The sequence below is a fragment of the Apodemus sylvaticus genome, chromosome 12 (genome assembly GCF_947179515.1).
Source record: "Apodemus sylvaticus chromosome 12, mApoSyl1.1, whole genome shotgun sequence".
Taxonomy (NCBI): Eukaryota; Metazoa; Chordata; class Mammalia; order Rodentia; family Muridae; genus Apodemus; species Apodemus sylvaticus.
Window position 1 is genome coordinate 92276903 of NC_067483.1, and position 21014 is coordinate 92297916.

General features: G+C 47.2%; 1 protein-coding gene across 1 annotated transcript in view; it reads right to left on the reverse strand.

Moving 5' to 3' along the window:
• Nucleotides 1-2725: 2725 nt before the first annotated feature.
• Mtarc2 (mitochondrial amidoxime reducing component 2) overlaps nt 2726-21014 on the reverse strand; it is a 32183-nt gene continuing 13894 nt past the window's right edge. Inside the window, exons 3-8 of the mRNA XM_052200546.1 lie at nt 19583-19751; nt 18293-18433; nt 9170-9231; nt 9017-9088; nt 5981-6128; nt 2726-2921 (exon numbers count right to left, since the gene is read on the reverse strand). Of these exons, the coding sequence (XP_052056506.1) occupies nt 6002-6128; nt 9017-9088; nt 9170-9231; nt 18293-18433; nt 19583-19751 (571 nt within the window). The 3' untranslated portion in view covers nt 2726-2921; nt 5981-6001. The remainder of the gene's footprint in view (nt 2922-5980; nt 6129-9016; nt 9089-9169; nt 9232-18292; nt 18434-19582; nt 19752-21014) is intronic.

Consider the following 21014-nt stretch of genomic DNA (forward strand, 5'->3'; position numbering starts at 1 on the left):
GTTGTTTATTTGACCTAAAACACACAAAGGTTGCAGAACATGGTGTGATTTTGAAATTAGAAACCAGGCTGCGGGCAGCCGCCCCTCTGGGGACTGTGGGGAGCAGTTTGGCAGCAACCAGGGAGCTCCCAGCCAGCTGGGATCTGAAGTGAAAAGATCGGACCAGGCCCTGAGATCTACAAGGTCAGTCCTGGGCTGCTGCTATCTGTAGAGGCTCAGACCTGGACTAGTATTTAGACAACCCCCCCCACGCACCACCCCCCTTTTCCTTGTGTCCTAATGTGGACTGGCACTGCCCCAGGTGTCTCTTCCGAATGCCATCATATCTTGAACAAAGACAAGGCCAACAAGGTACCTTGGACGCCTTAGGCACCAGCTTGATGTATCAAGATGTTAAAATATTGTCTTTATTCAAGACTGTTCTAACAAGAAGAAAGGTATTTCTCGACTAAGGCAGAGAGATTGGGCTTTGTACTAAAACAAGGGCTGGGGGGAGGGGGGGACAAACAGCGCTGCAACAGCCAAGGTAGGAATAAAGATTTCTCTGAAGAGAAGCTTGAGTCCCTTCCCTCTGGCCACCAGACTATTGAAACAGTGGGCTGAGAAGCTGAAATCCCCCCACTCCACCCCACCCAAAGTCTCAGGGCAAGAGAAGGAGATGGCTGGAAGGGAGCCTAGGGTCAGCTGGAGGGAGAGCCTGTCTCCCAGAAAGCTTCCTTCCACACAGTTCTGACAAGGCCTCAGACCGCCTGTCAGGAGAGACTGCGGCCGACACATGGGAGGACTTGTGATGGGTAGGATCACACTTTGAACAGAACGGTTGTGCTGAAGCGGAGGGACAGTCCCCAAAACTCGATGTTCATGTGATACTGGCATGAAAATGCAAGCATGAGGTTATCGTGGAGGCCAGCTGAGGCCAGGCAATGAGTTGTCTGCCCTGTAAATGTTCCCTGAGAGGCCACTGTGTGCAGAGTGGGGGGAAGCAGAAGGGTGGCACACACTGGCTTCAGCTGGCTGGGCGCCTCGCATCCCTGGGTTTGGACACGAAATGCCACCCTCTAGCTCCCACGCTCCTGGCTGGTGGCACTATTTGGGGAGTCTGAAGTTAGTTATGAGGTGTAGCTGTAGTGGCTTCTCCTGGTTGTCAACTTGACTATATTTGGAATGAACTACAGTCCAGAATCGGAAGGCTCACTTATGATCCTAATCTGGAGACTCAGAGATAAAAGATTCTGACCTGGATCTTGGCATGGAGATCTTGAAGCATAGTGGCTTTGAATCCCAGAAGATTAAGACAGGGAGATCTCAGAGTTCAAGGTCATATGGGATTAAAGGCGTGGTGGGGTGCATACCTTTAATTTGGGCCACACCCTCTGCTGGAGACCTACATAAGGACATTGGAAGAAGGAAGATTTACTCACTCCTCCTTGCCTGCTTGCCTCTTGGGACTGAGCAACTGCTAGATCCTTGGACTTCCTATTCACAGCTGCTGCTGACCATTGTTGGGAGTTGGACTACAGACTGTAAGTCATCAACAAATTCCCTAACTACACTGTAAGTCATCAACAAATTCCCTAACTACCTATATGTTCTGTGACTCTAAAGAACCCTGACTAATACAGCAGCCTAGCAGGGGATGAAGGAAGTCTCCTGAAGGCTGGCCCCTTCTTACCCATCTGCTTCCTTGGCTTGTCAGGTAAAATTGACTTAGGATCCAGCTTCATATACCACGTTTACCTCACAGCCTGCTGGAAGTGAGAGGCCCAGGACCCCAGGAAGGAGAAGGAGCAACAGCTGTCACCCAGTGATTATGAGATGTCTCTTGAAGTCATCAGCTATAATGCCTTAGACCAGGGTTCTCAACCGGCCTAATGCTGCCACCCTTGAATACGGTCCCTCATGTGGTGGTGACCCCCAACCAAATAATTATTTTCATTGCTACTTCATACCTGTAATAGTGACACTGTTATGAATTGTAATGCAAACATCTGATATGCAGGGTATCTGATATACAATCCCTGTGGAAGGCCTGTGACCCATGGATGAGAACCATTGGCTTAGACAGTCCCGGGCATGCAGTTTGAGGTGCCTTCCACACATCGGTGACCAGCTGAGGCTTAGAACCCAGGACAGACGCACGGTGATCTTGCGATGTCACAGAGGAAGTAGGAGAGATTCGCACTCATTAATGACAAAAACGCCACACAGCTGTAAGTGAGCTATCTCAGTTCCGTGTCACCTTAGTGGGTGTCTTTACTGTTACGGCAAGCTAGTTCAGCATTCTGAGGTATGAAAAACAGACAAGAGCCTTCAAAATGAGTTTATGGTTTCTCCTTGTCCCTTCTTCTGAAGACACCCTTCTTTCAAATCCCACTCTCTTATAGAATTGGAAGAATTCACAATTATAGATAAATTCTTCCTGTTTTAATAGAATCAGAATGAAATATAAAGACACACTCTATGAACACAATAACCTATGAAGCCATTTCTGTGTGTATGCATACTTCTATTACAGCAAGGCCAGCAAACAGGCTTTTGTGAGCATGTCAGCACCTAAGATATTCAGGGCACAAGGATCTTCTTTTACTTTTCTCAAATGATATATCTATAAAAGTATAAACATTTCTAAAAGTAATTTCAAGCTGTTTCTTTAAACTTTCTTTACTCAGCAATATTAAAGGCAGGAATTAGAAAAAAAATGCAATAGTGGGTGTAACATTCAGAGTAATTGTAGACACAATTCTGTTTATTTTTTTTTAAACCTCATTATCTAAAATTTATGCACCCTCACATTCCCAAACCACCTCTGGTACTTTTCTTGAATTAAGTCTGGGTGTTTGCAGCTCCACAAGAAAAATACGAGATCCGTTTCCAGGAAGATGGCGTGAGGACTCGCAGATGAATCTCCCCGGACCTGGAAGCTGAATAAATGATAAGATTCTCTATTACTTTGTTACTCGGACTAACTGGAACGAAACAGTCACAGATTGAAGTTAAAATTCGGGGAATGTAAGCCATGAGCAGTAAAGGCTACCACCACAGAAAACAGCCCCCTGTGAGAACCGGCTCCCTTCAGAGTCCTAAGGAGACGACTCTCTTACTCGATACTGTTGGCTGTGTTACACTGCTTCAGGCAGACAAAGGCCCACCAGCAGTGAGATGAGAAGTAATCTGACCCCTGTGTCTCCTCAGCTCCACTAAGCTTGACAGGAGGCGCACTGCTCAGCTCTAAGCATCTGTTACCACTCCCTCCACACGGGCCCTAACAGGACAGTGAGAGATTATTTTAGAGTCTTTGAAACTCAAGGCCTCCTGGAAGGCCAAGCAATGGCGGCTACTGGAGTGGTCTACAAAAGGGTCATGCTTGCCCAGTCAACTTAGCCAATCCCGAGCTGAGGACAGGAAAGGCTCCGCCCCACGAGGTAGTGAGGTCGCCTCCTAGTGGCCAGAGCAAGGACCTCACAACTCACAGCCTTACTGCAGATGGGAGCTGAATACTAGGTCTATCACCAGGGGATGAACAGGACCTCTAACTAAAGATGCTCAGAAGTCACAGTCAGGCACTTGGGCTCAGTCACCCAGAGCTGGGACAGCAGGGAGGGTCCAATCAGAGCTGTCACTTACTCTCTAGGATTTTCTATAGCTCACCAAATCTAAGACAGAGCAATGGTAAAATACACCAATTTTGAAGCACAAGGATTTTATTTAATTTTTTCCTTTTTTGGTGTTTGTTTTTGTTCTTTGAATCATGTCCTTTTATGTATCACTGGCTGCCCTGAAACTCACTATGTAGACCAGGCTAGCCTCAAACTCACAGAGACCCATATGCCTCTGCTTCCCACACACAGGGATCAAAGGTGTGAACTGTCGTATCTGGCTACTTAAAATGTTTTAAATTGCATTTACTAGTGTGTGTGTGTATGTGTGTGTGTGTGTGTGTGTGTGTGTGTGTGTATGTGTGTGTGTGTGTGTGTGTGTATGTGTGTGTGTGTGTGTGTGTGTGTGTGAGAGAGAGAGAGAGAGAGAGAGAGAGAGAGAATATGCGTATGTATGGTGTGGCACATATGTGGAGATCAAAAGACATCTTGGGGTCTAGAGAGATGGCTCAGCTCAGGTTAAGAGCACTGACTGCTCTTCCAGAGGTCCTGAGTTCAAAGCCCAGCAACCACACAGTGGTTCACAACCATCTGTAATGGGATCCAATGTCGTCTCCTGGTGTGTCTGAAGACAGCTAAAGTGTACTCATATGCGTAAAATAAATAAATAAATCTAATGAAAGAAAAAAGACAACTTGGGAGAAGAAACAGCTCCCCCCACCCATATGGTGCGTCTGGGGAATTGAACCTAGGATGACAGCCTTGGCCGCAAGTGCCTTTACCCCACTGAGCCACCTCTCCAACCCTCACAAGAGTTTTTGTAAAATGCACCCTATGTTTTATGAGAAGCATTTCAGATATGCTTAGATAGGCATATTAAAAAAAAATAAAGTGCTGGGTGTAGTGAACTTGTATTTAATCCTGGCATTCAGGAGGCAGAGGCAAATAGATGCCTGAGTTCAAGGCCAGCCTAATCTACAGAGTGAGTTCCAAGATAGCCAGGGCTACATAGAGAAACCCTGTCTCAGAAAAAGAAGAACAGGGCTGGTGAGATGACTCAGAGGTTAAGAGCACTGACTGCTCTTCCGAAGGTCCTGAGTTCAAATCCCAGAAACCACATGGTGGCTCACAACCATCCGTAATGAGATCTGATGCCCTCTTCTGGTGTGTCTGAAGACAACTACAGTGTACTTACATATAACAATAAATAAATCTTAAAAAAAAAGAAAAGAAAAAAGAAAAAGAAGAACAATGAAGTATGGTTAGGAGTATGATGACAAGTCATCACAGCAGGCAGCTGTAACGGTGAGGTTTCTCCAACCTGTCTCTTGGCTGAAGCCATTTTGGTTCCTACCCCTTGGCCTAAAAAGTCCCGCGGGAAAGCGCCCAACCTTCTTCTGGAAACTCTAGGTCAGAAGGCCCCAGCTAACTGCATGCTCTTGGCTTGCTAAACTGCTTATCTGTTCCCCTGCCCCTGCCAACCTACTTCTTCCCTCTTCCTTGTCTTTAATAACTCCCTGTAGATGCATTCGGGGCTGCTTAAAACATATTCTCTATTTGAACTTGGTCACACTGACTGGTCTCTCTGGGTTTCCTTTTTCTCATTTCCTGTCTCACATTTATACCACAATGGTCCCTAACTCCATGCAAGAGTCCAAAGGACAATTAAAAAAAAAAAATCATAGCCGATGCTGATATGTATTGAGTGCCTTTGTGTCTCTGATATAATGAACTGATATAATTTAACAAAATAACTTTTGTTAAATGTTTTTTTTTTTGAGGACAACCTTCATTTCCTATTTACAATTCACAGAGACTCAGAATTTGCCTACTGTTACCCCAAGTCCACGTGAACCTCACGACACTGCCCTTAGGATGGCCAGTCATGTGGGCAGGTGGCACTTTGTCCTTAAGATGGTCAGTCACGTGAGCAGTCTCCATCAAAGGTTTGGGCTGTGAGGTGGATTTAAAATTTAGCAGATAGGAGCTGGAGAGGTTTAAGAGTACTGGCTGCTCTTACAGAGGACTACAGAGTGAGTTCCAGAACAGCCAAAGCTACCCAGAGAAACCCTGTCTCAGAAAAACAAAGCAAAACAAACAAAGGCGCATGAGTGACTGAGCCAGCTCAGTGGCTAAGATCACTGGCTGTCCTTGCAGAGGACACGGGTTTGATTCCCAGCACCCACACGGCAGCGTACAGCTGTCTCAACTTCACGTCCAGAGAATCCAGGGCCGTCTCCCACCCTCCTCGGGCACTCCACACAGGTGGGGCATACGCATGTAAACACAACAGCCATAAACAGAAAATAATAAAATTCAGAAGATGAGAAAATGTGGCCGTGTTGTCAAGAGTCTGAGTCACAGAAACAAAGGGAAATTTTTACCTCGTCAGCCCGAAGGCTCCATTAATCCACCATCCGATACACAGGGTCACCCACTCTCAGGCTTCCGATTTTTTCCACTGAGAAATACATCCCAAAAAGCGGAGATGACTGGTATAAACTCTTCACAGAAGGATCACACAGGCGATAGCTGAAAAAAAGACAAAATCTGTCATCAGGCCCTGAAGGAGACAGGAGTCTAGTGTTATCCACAGAACTTGGAAGATGGTGCCTCAGCCTAATTATGGGCCAACAACAAGCCCTTTCCAGAGGTGGACAGGAATGATTATAAAGTAGCCAAATACTGTAGGTTTTCTAAAGCCAATGTGGTAACACACACCTTTATCCCAGCACTTGGAAGGCAGAGGCAGGTGGAGCTCTGAGCTTGAGGCCAGCCTGGCCTACTAAGTGAGTTCCAGGACAGGCAGGGCTACACAGAAAAACCCTTTATTTCAAAAAAAAAAATGTGTGGGTTGGGTTTGTGTAAATACATACAAATACTTTATTACTTAGGTAGCCTGGACTCACACCTCATGGGAAATACACTCATGAAATCTCAGAATGGAACCAACCCCTCACCCACTGAGACGACTGGCTGAAGATGACACAGCCTAGAACCACCTAGGAAAACGAGAGTCCCAGTGAGAGACTCTCTACACTGGGTTGGCCTGTGGGCTGATGTGGGAAGACCCAGCCCAGTGTGGGCGGCACCATTCCCTAGGCAGGATGTCCTGAACCAGCTGAGGGCGGAGAGATCAGGTCGGGCACCTGCAAAGGCATTCACTTCTCTATTCACAACTCCAAACCGCATGGCTGACTGTTTTAGGTTCTTGCCTCAACTTCCCCACAGTGATGTAGTGGAGCTGAAACAAACCTCTTTCTCCCTTCACTGGCTTTCATCAAGGTGTTTTATTTTACCCCAGCGGTGAGACTACAACACCTGCCAAAACTCTGGGTCAAGGCAATGGCCCCCTGTACTTTCAACTTCTCCAACATTAAGATTCAAAGCCGGAGTTCCTGGGCAAACAAAAATTAAGGCAGAAATGTCACTGACCAGTCAGACGGCGGATAAAGTCCAAGGCCTAGCAGAAGAAAAGTTACCTTCACTGTATTTTAAAAAGCAGAGACAAATGGAGCTGAAAATCCAAAGGCCTCAGGCAATAACGTATAAACCTGTTAGAAACACACACTAAGGATTGGCGAGGTGGCTCAGCAGTTAAGAGCACTGACTGCTCTTCCAGAGGTCCTGAGTTTAATTCCCAGCAACCACCTGGTGGCTCACAACCGTCTGTAATGGGGTCTGATGCCCTCTTCTGGTGTGCTGAAGAGATCAATGGTGGTGTACTCATATACATAAAATTAAAAAAAAATTTTTTTAAAAGAAAGAAACACACACAAAACAGAGGAGAGGCAAACAAGCAGCCACCCCTAAAAATGTAAAATTGTTCCTTTTGTCCTTATACATGTTTTTGAGATGGAACACGGGGCTCTTAGATTATTAGAAATTGGTGAGCGGGGCTGGGAATGCTTCTGTTGGTAATATGTATGCTGGGCAGGTTCAAGGACCTGGATTCAGATCCTTCAGCAGCCAGAAAAAAAGCCCAGCGGCAGTAGCCTATAATCCTGGCACTGGGGAGGCGGGGACAGATGATTCCGAGCTCACTGGCAGGTTCACTGGCCAATGAGAGGCCTTGCCTCATCCTTGGTGGGCGGAGCCACAGCAGTTTATGTCTCCACCTCCTGGCTGTCACACTCCATCTCTATGACTGCTCAGGTGCCACTATGTGGCTTCTACTGCCGGCATGACATGTCTCTTTGACATTAGAGGGAACAAGGACTGAATCCCACGGGCCTTGAGTCTGGCCCCGGAAGTCCCCAGTCACCTCGCATTTTCTGAAGACGCAGCCACGGAGAATTTGAACCATGTTAAGATGATTATGACCACAGCATATGGCTTTGGTTAGAAATCGCTGGCACGGATGCAGAGAGGTGAATGCGCCCTTAAGGAATCGTGCGACACTTTAGACAGAAGGGTGTGCAGGAATGAAGTGTGGAGACTTCTTGCTCACTCAGAGGACACATATGCGTGTCTGGGAGTGAGAAGACAGCAGTGTGCTGCTAGCGGCAGCTCTACACTGCCTAGGAGTTCTACCCTCTGGAAATAAGTCTAATTGCTGGAGAGGTGGCTCAGCGGTTAGGAGCACTGGCTGTTCTTCCAGAGGACAAGGGTTCCATTCCCAGCACCCACATGGCAGCTCACAACTGTCTATAACTCCAGCTCCAGGGAATCAGACACCCTCGAGCATGCATACTTGTAGGCAAAACACCAAAGCTCATAAAGTAAAAAATAAATAGGGCATTTTTTTAGAAAGAAATTTCTATAAAACAAACTCAAAAAACAAACATGAAAAGTAATTGATCAAATCATTCAGTGTGAACCTCTGCCCTACACACACATATACAAACATACATATAAACACACACATACACACATATACATACACACATACATGCATATATGCACATACACATGCATACATGCATATACACACATACAAATACACACACATTCACTCATACATACATACATACACACACACACATTCACTCATACATACATACATACATACACACACACACACACACACACACACACACACACATTCACTCATACATACACACACACCAGAAAGGAAGTTGGTGAGAGGTTAAAGTTTCAAAAGAGAACATTATACAACTAAAAATGTATCAGAATAGAGGATCCATCTGGAAAATTAAAAATATAAGAACAGGAAGAAACAGGGGCTTACTTCCTTGAGAGACAGATACAAATCAGTGGTGTCCCTGGGATAGCACGCGGGCCCCTGGGATAGCACGCGGGCCCCTGGGATAGGACTCAGGCACCTGGGATAGCACGCGGGCCCCTGGGATAGCACGCGGGCCCCTGGGATAGCACACAGGCCCCTGGGATAGCACATGGGCCCCTGGGATAGCACACAGGCCCCTGGGATAGGACTCAGGCACACGCCGGGATCCTACCTCTTCAGGGTCTCCAGCGGCTCCTTCCTGTCTATGATGCCGGTGTCGGGGTCCACAGTAGTCAGAACGCACCTGTCAAAGGCCAGGTTAGATGGTGGTTACAAACCCAAGTGCATTCCACACCCAGAGGCCACGTCTAAGTCCAGCCTTTACCTGGGGCAGCTCAGCACCCTCTTCATCTCCACGTCACCAATCAGGAGTTCATCCCAAGTATCCTAGGAGAAAAGGGGGGACGTGGCTTTAGAGTCGGGCTTCCTCCATCTTGGTCAGCCACTCCGGAAACGCAGAGAACTCTGGGAAGCGCCCAAGAGAAGCAGAGTCAAGCTCACTGAGCACGGAACCCAGCGCCTGTGCTCGGGCCAGGCAGCCAAGGACAGCCTGCCTCCCAGCGCCCGGCACCTTCCTCCTTGTTTGCAATCTCAACCACTGATTCTGTCAGGTCAGCAAGAACAAGCCTTCCAAACTGCACGGGTCCCAGCAGACTCACCAGACTGCTTTCCGACACACACAGAGAAACCTGCAGCTTTTGAGACAAGTCCGCTCTTGCCTAAGGCTTACCTCAGTGTTTCTCAACCCGTGGGTCACGACCCCTTTGGCAAACTTTGATCTCCAAAAGCATTTGCATTACAATTCGCAACAGTAGCAAACATATTTAACCGAACAAAAGTAGCAACTTGAAGTAGCAACAAAAATAATTTTATGGTTGGGAGTCACCAGGACGAGAGGAACTGTTCTAACGTCCGGTTAGGTTGCACTGGGAAGGTTGAGACCCGCCAGTTGAAGCCTGCATAGAGCCAAACACCAGTCCCCCACCTGCCGTTCCCACAGGATGCAGGGTAAAAAGGAGACAGGCACTGCGCGCCACCGACCGCACCTTACCTTTCCACCCCTGAACACCGGTCTTCAACTAGTCCTCATGATTGAAGGAGCTGCTATTACAGTTCCTGTTTTCCCCAAGAGACAGACACACAGCACACTGTAAAACTTTAAGTCACACCAGGAGGAAGCAGGATGGTGAGGTCTCAAAATCTTTTACTATATGGGCAAAGCTTTCTGCCCCCGTATACTTTAACTACATCTACATATCTGACATATACACACAAACATACAGCTCTGTGTATACTTGTATACTCATACATGCACAAATATACAAAGATATGTACGCAGATACAGACACATGCACTTTCATACATAAATACACACCAACACATATGAACACATACTAACAAACGTGCAGACACATGAGTGCAAATTCAGATACACATACAGATAAATGCACACACTTAAATGCACACATATACAAACACTGCTCACATCTATACACATGGCCACTTGCACTGGGGCTGCAGTTGCTGCTTTTGCAGAGAACCTAGGTTTGCGTCCCAGAACCCACATGACAGCTACAACTCCAGTTCCAGGGGATCAATACCACCCTCCTGGCTTCCATGGGCACCGCATACACACGGTGCACAGACACTCAAACAAGCTCACACATATATGAGAAGTAAAGATAGCTTTTAAAAAAGAAACTCAAGACACATGTACAAAACATAAACGCACATACATGTGCACACACATAAAACATACTATGTCATAGCACTGCATATGGTTTACAAACATGCATTTGTATTTAAGTGTCCTGCTGTCCAAAGAGTGGACTGTTTCCAGCATCCCCTTCAGAATCCCAAATTCTCAAGTACTTATCTCATACATGAAATGCTTAGTACTGTCTCCTAATCTGTGCATACATTCCTGCATACTTGAAATCATCTCTAGTTCATTTATAATACAAAATAGAATGTAATTGATAAGTAAAGGTACATTGTTTCCTTCAGAAAATAATGGCCAAAAGGTGTATAGTTCAGTACTGATGTCTCCCCCCAAATTTTAAAACATTCTTTAAAAAAAAAAGACATATTTGTGTGTGTATATATATTGTGTGTGTGTGTATATTGTGTGTGTGTGTGTGTGTGTATGTGTGTATGTGCGTGTACATGTAGGGGTTAGGGGGTAGGACCCCTGCACTTATTTACACACAGACACAGAAGAGGGCTTCCGATCCCCCAGGGCTGCAGTTACAGGTGTTTGTGAGACGTCTGCCTTGTCACCCAGGTGCCAGGATCCAAACGCTGGTCCTTATGATTACACAACAAACACTTTTAGTCGCTGATTCTTCTCTCCAGACACCAAGTCTTGTTTCCTCTGAGTTAATAGAATCTATGAAGGGCTGGTTGTATACATATAGCCACATACACACCGATTATGGGGTTACATCCTGCAGGAGGCTACGCATCGTCTATCTGGGCTTGGGGACAGGAGCAGCAGGCTGTGAGAGAGGGTGACAAGTCAGAGAGAGAGCGCATGGCCAAGCAGAGAGAGAGAGCAGTTCTGCACTCTCACCACACGAGGGCGCTGCAGCCACATGCATGTGAGCCAATGGCAGCTTGGGAGGCCAAGGCTCTCCAACCTTGTCTTCAATTCCCTTGTTCCAAGTGACAGTGGGTTCAACATTCCATGACATTTGTCTGTGGAATTCCACACTGTGGCTATCACAGAAAGCCAGCGACCTTGGCATGTTCAGTTAGGGTCTTAGCTCAACTAGGCTACCTGTTCCACAGGTCAAGTGCAGGGTTTCTCAGCAGTTTATCTGGCTTCTTAAGATCTGTCCTTCATGCCTCCAAATGCTAACACTGACGGCTTCTATAGACTGTCAATGACTTTATTAGTCACCCATCTTCATCTGATCACTGTCCACCTTTTGGTTCAAAAGCACTAACTGCTTTGAAAACAACTACACTAAATTTAAATGCAATGATGAATTCAATCCCTAAAGGAAAAGAATACTTTATAAATAACTCAAAAATCAAATTAATCGTGGATGAGTTTAACACTCACTAGACAAATCCAACGCAAAGAAATGCACTATCCAGCAAGACTCCAGGGGCTCCACCAACTTGGAAACAGTTAGAAGAGGCTAGTGCGCCCCCTGCTGGCTGAAAAGCCCAGCTGCACTCTGACAAAATCGGGTCAGGGTGTGGAGGAATTTGAGTTGAAAAAGCAAGAGAAATGGTCAAGGAGAAAAGGGGGGAATACTCCGTGTTGTCGGTTCCACTCTGTGCAATAACACTGAGAATTTATTGTTATTACTTTTTAACTGTGTGCAGGTGTCCTGCATGTGTATCTGCGCATGCAACGCGTGGGAAAAAGGACAAAGACAGCATTGCATCCCCGGGCTCTGGGGTTGTAGATAACTGTGAGCCACCATATAGGTACTGGGGACCAGATGTGGGTCCTCCGCAAGAGCAGCCAGTGCGCTAGCTGCGGAGCCATCTCTCCAGCCCATCCTGGGGGTTTCTGTCAGGCTGTCTGTGCATGCTTTGTAAATAGGAAAACTAAGACTACACAAGGCTTTCCACCATAAGCAAGACCCTAGAAAAAGATGGCGTAAGGTCTGGGGGCGGGGAGGGGAACCACTCACAACAGCACAGGTAAGGGTGATTCCTTGAGCCGTTCAGCACAATCAATACAAGTATTTTCCTTAAATGTATGAAACTTAAACTAGACCTAATACATAGAGACCGTCTTTTGTTGGGGGATGTTTTGTGCACTGTGTATTCAAATGCTGGTTTCTGTACCGGCTGCAGATCCGGTTGCAGTCAGAACTTTGGTATTGTCGTTCTTATGACACCTGATTCAGTATTTTGTAAAACATCATATACTCCATTACCATCTGATTTTGTCAGAGTGCAGTGGGGCTTTTCAACCAGCAGGGGGCACACTAGGCTCTTCTAAAGGTTTCCATGTTTGTGGAGCCCTGGAATCTTCCTAGTACGTCTAGTGACTATTAAATCAGAGTTAAAGAACTGAACAGCCTATAGCTGGTCAGGAGAGGAAAGGTGGGACTTCCAAGCCCAGAGAGGGAGAGGGTCTCAGATGGGGACGGGGGAAGTTGGCGATCGGAACATAGATAAAGAGAGAGGTGCAGGATAAGACCAGGACGGCAGGTAACGGGCCGCAGGGGACGTAGGCCAGGCAGGCGCTGTCCCGTTAGAATAGCTCAGAATCTGCCCAGCTAGAGTGCCTGATACTTTTAATAAATAATAGGTTTCCGTGTCATTAGTCGAGCAAAGATGGGCACAGAAAAACCCTTACTTTTACTCTTATTTCCTTCTTACCTCCCCATGAGCAGACATGGTCATATCCACAGCCGTGTCTGTGTTTGTATATACGTCTCACCATATAATATATATCGCACAACCATAATACATATATGCATTGGCTGGAGGAAAAGTGTATATCACTTGGTATCTGTAACAACAGAAACCAAAGTGGGGTCTTTCCTACCAACCTGTTGGTTTTTTGTTTGTTTGTTTGTTTTGGGGTTTTTTTTTGGTTGTTTTATTTTTTATTTTTTATTTTTTGGCTTTTCGAGATAGGGTTTCTCTGTGTGTAGCCCTGGCTGTCCTGGAACTCACTCTGTAGACCAGGCTGGCCTCGAACTCAGAAATCCACTTGCTTCTGCCTCCCAAGTGCTGGGATTAAAGGTGTACGCCACAACTGCCTGGTTTTGTTGTTGTTTGTTTGTTTGTTTTTTCCAGCAGTTGGCATTTAAGAACATCACAGAGAGCAGGGAAACATCGGAGAGAGAGAAGCAGTAACAGCTGGGCTGAGCCTGTGCTGGCAACGGGCCATGAGAAACACCGATGACCCAATTCCGGTTCTCAGGGTACAGGCAGGGTGGGAGTTACAGTCACCCGTCCAGCCGGGATACGGCTCTTCAAAAATACTTCTATAAAATAAAAGAAATAACTTTTTCTGCAATGGGCCATTTTAAAAGCTCCCTGTAACTTGGTTTCTGACTCTGAGGGCACGCACACCTTACCCTTATTGTGTAGCTGCCATGTGCCGTACAACCCAGGCGTGCACAGTTCTGATCTGTCCTTAATGACCTGGTTCAATACTACACTGAATACACACACACACACCACAAAATAAATATATGTATTTTTTTTTAAAGCTTCTCTTTAAAGGAGGCTGGAGATGGCTCAGCGGTTAAGAGCATCACCGGCCCTCACAGAGGACCTGGGTTCGTTTCCCAGCACCCACACGGCAGCTCACAGTCATCTGTAACTCTAGTTCTAGGGAAGCTGACACCCTTTCCTGGTTTCCATGAGTACTGCATGCATTTGTAAATACATACAGACTTTTAAAGAGGAAAAGAATCCTCGAAGCCAGAGGGCAAACATGGCTGCCAGAGACAAAGGGCTAGAAAAGAGAATCTGCCTGAACGCTACCTTCTCCTACGCTCCTTAGAACGGACAGGGCTGGTGAGGTCAAGGTCACTCCCCCCCACCCCCACCCCGCGCACTGAGTGGTGGGGCCGAGGCTCAGCACAGTTGCCTGACTTTAGGAAAGTCTCCCACAGAGTGCTCACCAGACCTGACCCTGGACCTCAGCTGATAGAGCTCGTGCCCGGGACGCGTCCAGCCAGGGTTTGCTTCCCAGAACTTCACAAACAGCATGGCTACAATCCTGTACACGACAAGTTCAGGGCTATCCTTGGCTACACAGGGAGTTTGAGGCCCAACAAACAACAAACAGCCCTTCCTTCCCACGTGACAGAGAACACTCCGACATTTTTCTGCAGTTTTCTACCCCAGCTCTTTCAAACGTGGGGTGGGGGGACTTGCGTAAGGAAGATGCCCTATTAAAACATCTCGAGTTCAGCTCGGGACAGTGAGCAGAGTGCAGAGAACACGGAGCCCCTCGCCTGCCAGGGGCAGAGATAAGAAGCAAACATCGGCCTTGTTTTAAAACCCGTGTGTTCCAGAAATCAAAGGCCCCGCACTGGCCCAAGCCTTTAAGCCTGGCTTCATCCCCTAACTCCCCACGGGGAAAGTCCACTCCACTCTGCACCACAAGCTGCAAGTGTCCCACAGTGCATGCCCTACTGCCCCACATTTACAGTAACCAATGCCCGGAGTTCTGCATCATGCTCAGGCCTGATGTATTTTTTTTAATTAGTTGAGGATTAAATATGTATGTGTTATATGTATGCATTAATATTTGAAAGGGTTATGACGGCAGGAGGCAGACAGGTCAGTGTGTCAAGCCTTCACCCCTGGCCTTCCTCACTTAGCTCGGACTAAATCAGCCACGGCTCACTGTTTCACAGTAAGGAGTTTGTTAAAAAGATGCAGGGCTATAGAATTTTCTAGAAAATATCGTATCTTATTTAGCCCATCATAATTCAGAAATCTAAAAGCTAAATACGTACAGACTTTTAAAGAGGAAAAGAATCCTCGAAGCCAGAGGGCAAACATGGCTGCCTGGTGCCTGAAGAGGCTAGAAATGGACTCACGGGAGGCCGAGAGGCACCGAGTGAGTATTGAGAGCCGAGCCCAGCTCCTTCCCAAGAGCAGCAAGTACTCTTAGCCCGTGCGCCATTTCTCCTGCCCCCCACTTTTAATTCTGAGTCAGGGTCCCACACTTCAGCCTGGGTAGGCCTTGGACTCACTCTGTGGCCCAGGCTGACCTTGAACTCGAGACGCCCTGCCTCCCTCCCAAGTGGCAGGCCTGCAGCATCAGGCCCAGCTAATAATATGCATCCCTAACACGGAGTGCCAGACGCCTCGATATTTAACAAGTGTTTTAAGAATGGCTCCTTCAAACCGGGCGGTGGTGGCGCACACTTTTAATCCCAGCACTTGGGAGGCAGAGGCAGGCATATTTCTGGGTTTGAGGCCAGCCTGGTCTACAGAGCGAGTTCCAGGACAGCCAGGGCTACACAGAGAAACCCTGTCTCAGAAAAGAAAGAAAGAAAGAAAGAAAGAAAGAAAGAAAGAGAGAGAGAGAGAGAAGAGAGAGAGAGAGAGAGAGAGAAAGAAGGAAGGAAGGAAGAGAGAGAGAAAGAAAGAAAGAAAGAAGGAAGGAAGGAAGGAAGGAAGGAAGGAAGGAAGGAAAGAAGAAGAAAGAAAGAAAGAAAGAAAGAAAGAAAGAAAGAAAGAAAGAAAGAAAGAAAGAAAGAAAGAAAGAAAGAAAGAAAGAAAGAAAGAAAGAATGGCTCCTTCATCATAAACAGCAATGTGGAATCTCGGGCAGGGAGAACGAGCAGTGGGTTCAGGAATCAAATGAAGCTTCAGGCCCAGGCCCCTTTTACATCAGATCTTTCAAATACCTGCTCATAATTTTGGCTTTGTTTTTTTTTTTTAAAGTGTCCCACCACATACACACACACACACACAGAGTACACACACACACACACACACACACAGTATATACCTCGGGTCCCGTCTAATCTAGGTTTAACCTTTCGAAAAAGACCTGGGTAGACTGGGGTTCCTCTCCAGTAGCCCCTCTTTCCTCTGACCTCATGACCACCATCCCCTCCCCCAGTGGCTTTCCAGTCCCCACTGACTAGAGAGTGGCTTGTGAGACGTTGTCAGCACAGCTGTGGAACCATGCGGCTGTGCTGTGGGCTTCAGGTAAGACCTGCTGATGCTTTGAGGAGAGACCCCGATGATCGTATACACCTCTGGGATCCTGCCTCCTCCCGGCTGCCCTGCCGGCCGCAGTGTGCACGCGCCGAGCAGGGAGACTGGTTACCGCACATTCTAGCACTTTCTGGAAAACTGCAGTCATTCATTACACTTGCGTTGCATGGATGCCAGCCACAACAGCCTCCCTGTTCAGACACCACCAGCCCCTCAATAGCCACACCCTAAAAATCAAATTCCTGGGACAGGGCCTCCAGCCACCTCCCCATCCAGCTGCCTCCATCCTTCCTCCAGGGCCCCTGGGATTCCGCAGTACTCCAGGAGACCCCTTGCTCCATCCTCCCATGCGTCCACAGCTTCTGTCTGCCCGCTTTCCCAACCCCCACACAGTACAGCCAGGGCACAGAGGCATAGCACTGCTTCTTGGGAGCCAAATCACACACCTCCTCCCACGCCTCCCTTCTCCGGGTAGACCTAGCAAACCCACTTCCAACAGTTTCCTCATCTTAACACATTCTAGAATCACCTAGAGGAGTCTCAATGACAGTAGTTAGGTCGGTCCGAGGGGACTGTGAAGCTTCATTGCTTTAGGAGGTCACTAGGAGTCAGGCCTTGACACTTTACCCTGGTCCCACTTCTGAGTGCAGACGAGATGTGACCGCCAGCTTCCTGCTTCTGCCGCCAGGCCATCATGCCAGGATGGCCTTTACCTGTCCCTTAGTACTGCCTACCAGAACAAACTCCTTCTCCCTTCAGGGGCACTTTATGACAGCAGCAAGAAAGACAGCTGGATAGTGTTGGCTAACAGACATCTTCTGCATTCACTGCTGTTTCTAAATTGTCAAATTGTGTGGGCAGTGACTTCATTGGTTTACATCGGCTCTCTGCAAAGGTTTATGGGAAATCAGTGGTTCTCGGCCTTCCCAACGCTGAGACCCATTAATACAGTTCCTCATATTGTGGTGACCCACCCCCCAGCACAAAATTATTTTTATTGCTCCCTCATTGTGTGTAATTTTGCTACTGTTAGCAATCACAATGTGAATAGTTTTGGAGATCTCTAGCTTTGCTAAAGGGGTTGAGACCCACAGGTTGAGAAACATTGCGCTGTGGGAACCCACAAATAAGGGCACATTCTACTCAGAGAGAAGGACCCACAAGAGCGAAGCGCTGAAGTGTTTAAGAGCTTCTCCTCTGGGTGCTAACAACCCGGGTCTCTATACTATCACCCTCACCCCAGGTCCACAGAGGCAGGTGGTAAGCCTTGAGTTGTTCCTCCAGATGAACCCCTCATCTGCTGGGCAGAGTCGGGGAACCTTTCTAAGCATGTTTTCTTGTATACAGGGGATAACACTGCAGACTTCACGGGCTGCGGGAGAGCTCAATATGACGTCACTCATTAGTTCAGGGCCTCACACGCTATTATCGGCACCCAGAAAGCATAGCCCATAGCATCTTAGCACATACTCCTGGGTGGCTCAAGGGAGAGGGAGGGCTGTCCTCTATCTCCCCCTCCTTTCCTTTTGTCTGGGCTACGGGTATATAGTGCAGCCTGAGCTGCAAGCTGGAAGCTGGTATGCGCGGGAGCCCAAGCATGAGACTGTGACCAGCGCCCCCTGGAGGCCAGGATGCCATAGGGTCCAGAGAGACCATGGAGAATCTGGAGAAGGGGGTGTCCCCACCACCATGTTGGGGAACCTGGATCATTGCAGAAGCTCACTTTGCACCAGCTCTGGGCGCAGCACATGTGACTTCGATGGCTGTGTCAGCGGCTCCTTACCTCCTCGAAAGCCTCGCAGCCCGACACCACGATGTTTGGCCTGAAATATTCCATCTTCACTTTCTTCTTCAGCCTGGTGTTGAGATCGACTAAGGAGGCTTCGGAAATCAGATGGATAGGGCTGCAGTCTGGGTAGGCTACCTGTCGCGGAACACGGCACCGTCAGCCTCCCCACCACTGTGCCTTCGGAGCCCAGCAGAGTCCAGAAAGAAACCTCTCAATCATGGGGCGGGGGGGGGGGGGGGAGGGGGGTTGTAGACAGGACAGGACGTGAGCACCAAAACGAGGCTTCTATCCGCTCACAGGGCAGGGTAGCAGCATGGGCTGCCTCCGGTTATTTTATTTAATTATAAATATTTGAGGCAGGGACTCACTATATAGCCCTGGATGCCCTAGAATTTATTATGTGGACCAGGCCGTACTTGAACTCATGGAGAGCCACCTGCTTCTACCTCAGGAATGACAGGATTAAAGGTGTGCACCACCACATCTGCTTTTATCTCCCAGCCTGCTCTACTTCCTCGTCACAGGGAGGCGTCTGCTGTCAATCTAGAACGGTCTAGTAACAATTTCATCAACACCACCCAATCACTCAAAACCTATAGATCACTAATGGATATCTGACACTGTTCTAGGGAACAGCGCCCCCTGGAGTAACAAAGCAAATAAACAATATCATTAATAATATTAATATTAAATAAACCTGCCTTGGATTGGGAGGAGAATCCCTGAGGCACTTGTGTCTTACAATGTGGCTCATTACCGATTTCTCTCACAGGAAGTGCCTTCCTGCCCATGAACTAGCTGTCCCCCACTCAGGCAGTGAAGGTGGACTGGAGAATCTGCATCAGGAGAGACACGTGTAGTTCCGGATCTCACTTCCGCTCAGCAACTAGCCTTCTTTCCTTTCTGGAACATAGTCTTTAGTCCAGGCTGGCCTTGAATTCACAGCGATCCTCCTGTCGTAGCCTCCTAAGTGCTGGGATTGCAGGCATCAGCCTCACATTCAGCTTCCCGCCTGTTTCCTCCTGAGTCCGCATCTCCCTGGAAGTCACTCCTGGCTCCGCCCTCCACAAACCTCCTATACCCAGGCCTCTAGGCACAGCCGAAGTCCCAGCACTGAGACATCCGTCCTCTCGTTCCCTCTCCATCCTTAAAGTGTAGGCTGTGCCCTGGACCACCCCCCTGGACCAAGCATTCTAACTGAAGTCTCCCATGGGCGCCTACGGACAGAAAAGGGAGCACGGAGAACCCAGAGTAACTAGCAGAACGGAGGAAGACTGCGCTCACCTCATAGTTCTGAAGGTAACTTTCAGACGGGTAGAGTTTCTTCGTTGTTCTTCCTTTCATGCTGGTATCAAACTGAACCAACCTGTAGGCTTGCGTCTTCAGGTAGTTAGTGAACCACTGTGCGACCTCATCGCCACAATCTCTGCCTTTAATGTCGAGACCAAACAGCCTGGAAGGGAGATTACAGGATTGCTTATGTGCACACACTGGGGGGGGGGGGGGGGGCTGAATGTACCAGGAGGCTGCTGAGAGGTCTTAGGAGGGGCACTGGGAAGGAGCAGAAGCAGGTCCAGGACATTATCTGGGGAAGATCTCCCCAGATCTTACACCGATGAATCACCTAGATGAGCGTTCACATACAGACCCTGGTCTCATGGGTTGGAATCTGAACCCCTCTGCTTCTGATATGCTTCCAGCCATCCAAGTGGCTGGCCCCTGGACCATTAGGAATACCAAGGGTGGCTGGGATTCCTCAGACCTGGTTCAGATGGGGAACACTCACTCCTTCGGCCTGTTGTTGGTCTTAAATAAACTAACATTTCTCTCTGCCTGTCCTTCTGCTCCCGATATAAACTAGAGAAGGAAACATTATACCTATGTCCTGGGAGAGGAGTGTATACAGGTTAGACCATACTGTGATCTCTGCTGTGCCCATGGTTTGGTTTAATGACTTCCTTTACATTAGTTGGTAAAGGTTATGGGTCCTTGACAGGGCTTATAAAATAGTATGTAAATATTTCAATTTAACTTGTGAAAGACATAATTTCTTGAATTATAAGCACTGACATTTAAAATGAGACTATACTTGATTTTGTTTCCAGTGAGATCTAAATGTTATTGGTTTGATATCCACCACGTACCCGTTTTTAAAATACACAAATAAAAATTTTCTCTAAATAGACCAACCATTGTTGTTGTTATTGATGTTGTTTTTGAGACATGGTCTCTAGTAGCCCAGGCTGGCCTTCAACTTGCTATGTAGTAGAGGATACCCTGGACCTCCTGCCTCCCACAGTGCTGGGATATAAGCATATTCCACTACGCCTGATAAATGACCCAAGTTTTGTATAGTTCCTGTCTTTATTCTTGAACGCACAGTATATTCAACTCCTTCTTCCACATACTTTTAGACTGGCATATACTTATAGCTATTAATCTCTTAAAATATTTCCTTGGAACCAATAATATTTTGTTTTGTAAGAATTTATATGTGAAGACATTTGGGAGAGACTAACTTGTCTTTATAACTTTGATTGGTAAATAATTGATAATAAAATGCATTGTTGTAAATTTTGATGATTTCTAAAATTAAAGAGCAGATCTTAGCTGAATTTTTTTTATTAATGAACCCTAAGAACATCAACGCATCTTACTTAATTCTAGACAAGGTTTAGCATCGATTTTATTTTATTTTATTTTCTTAAGCAAGGTC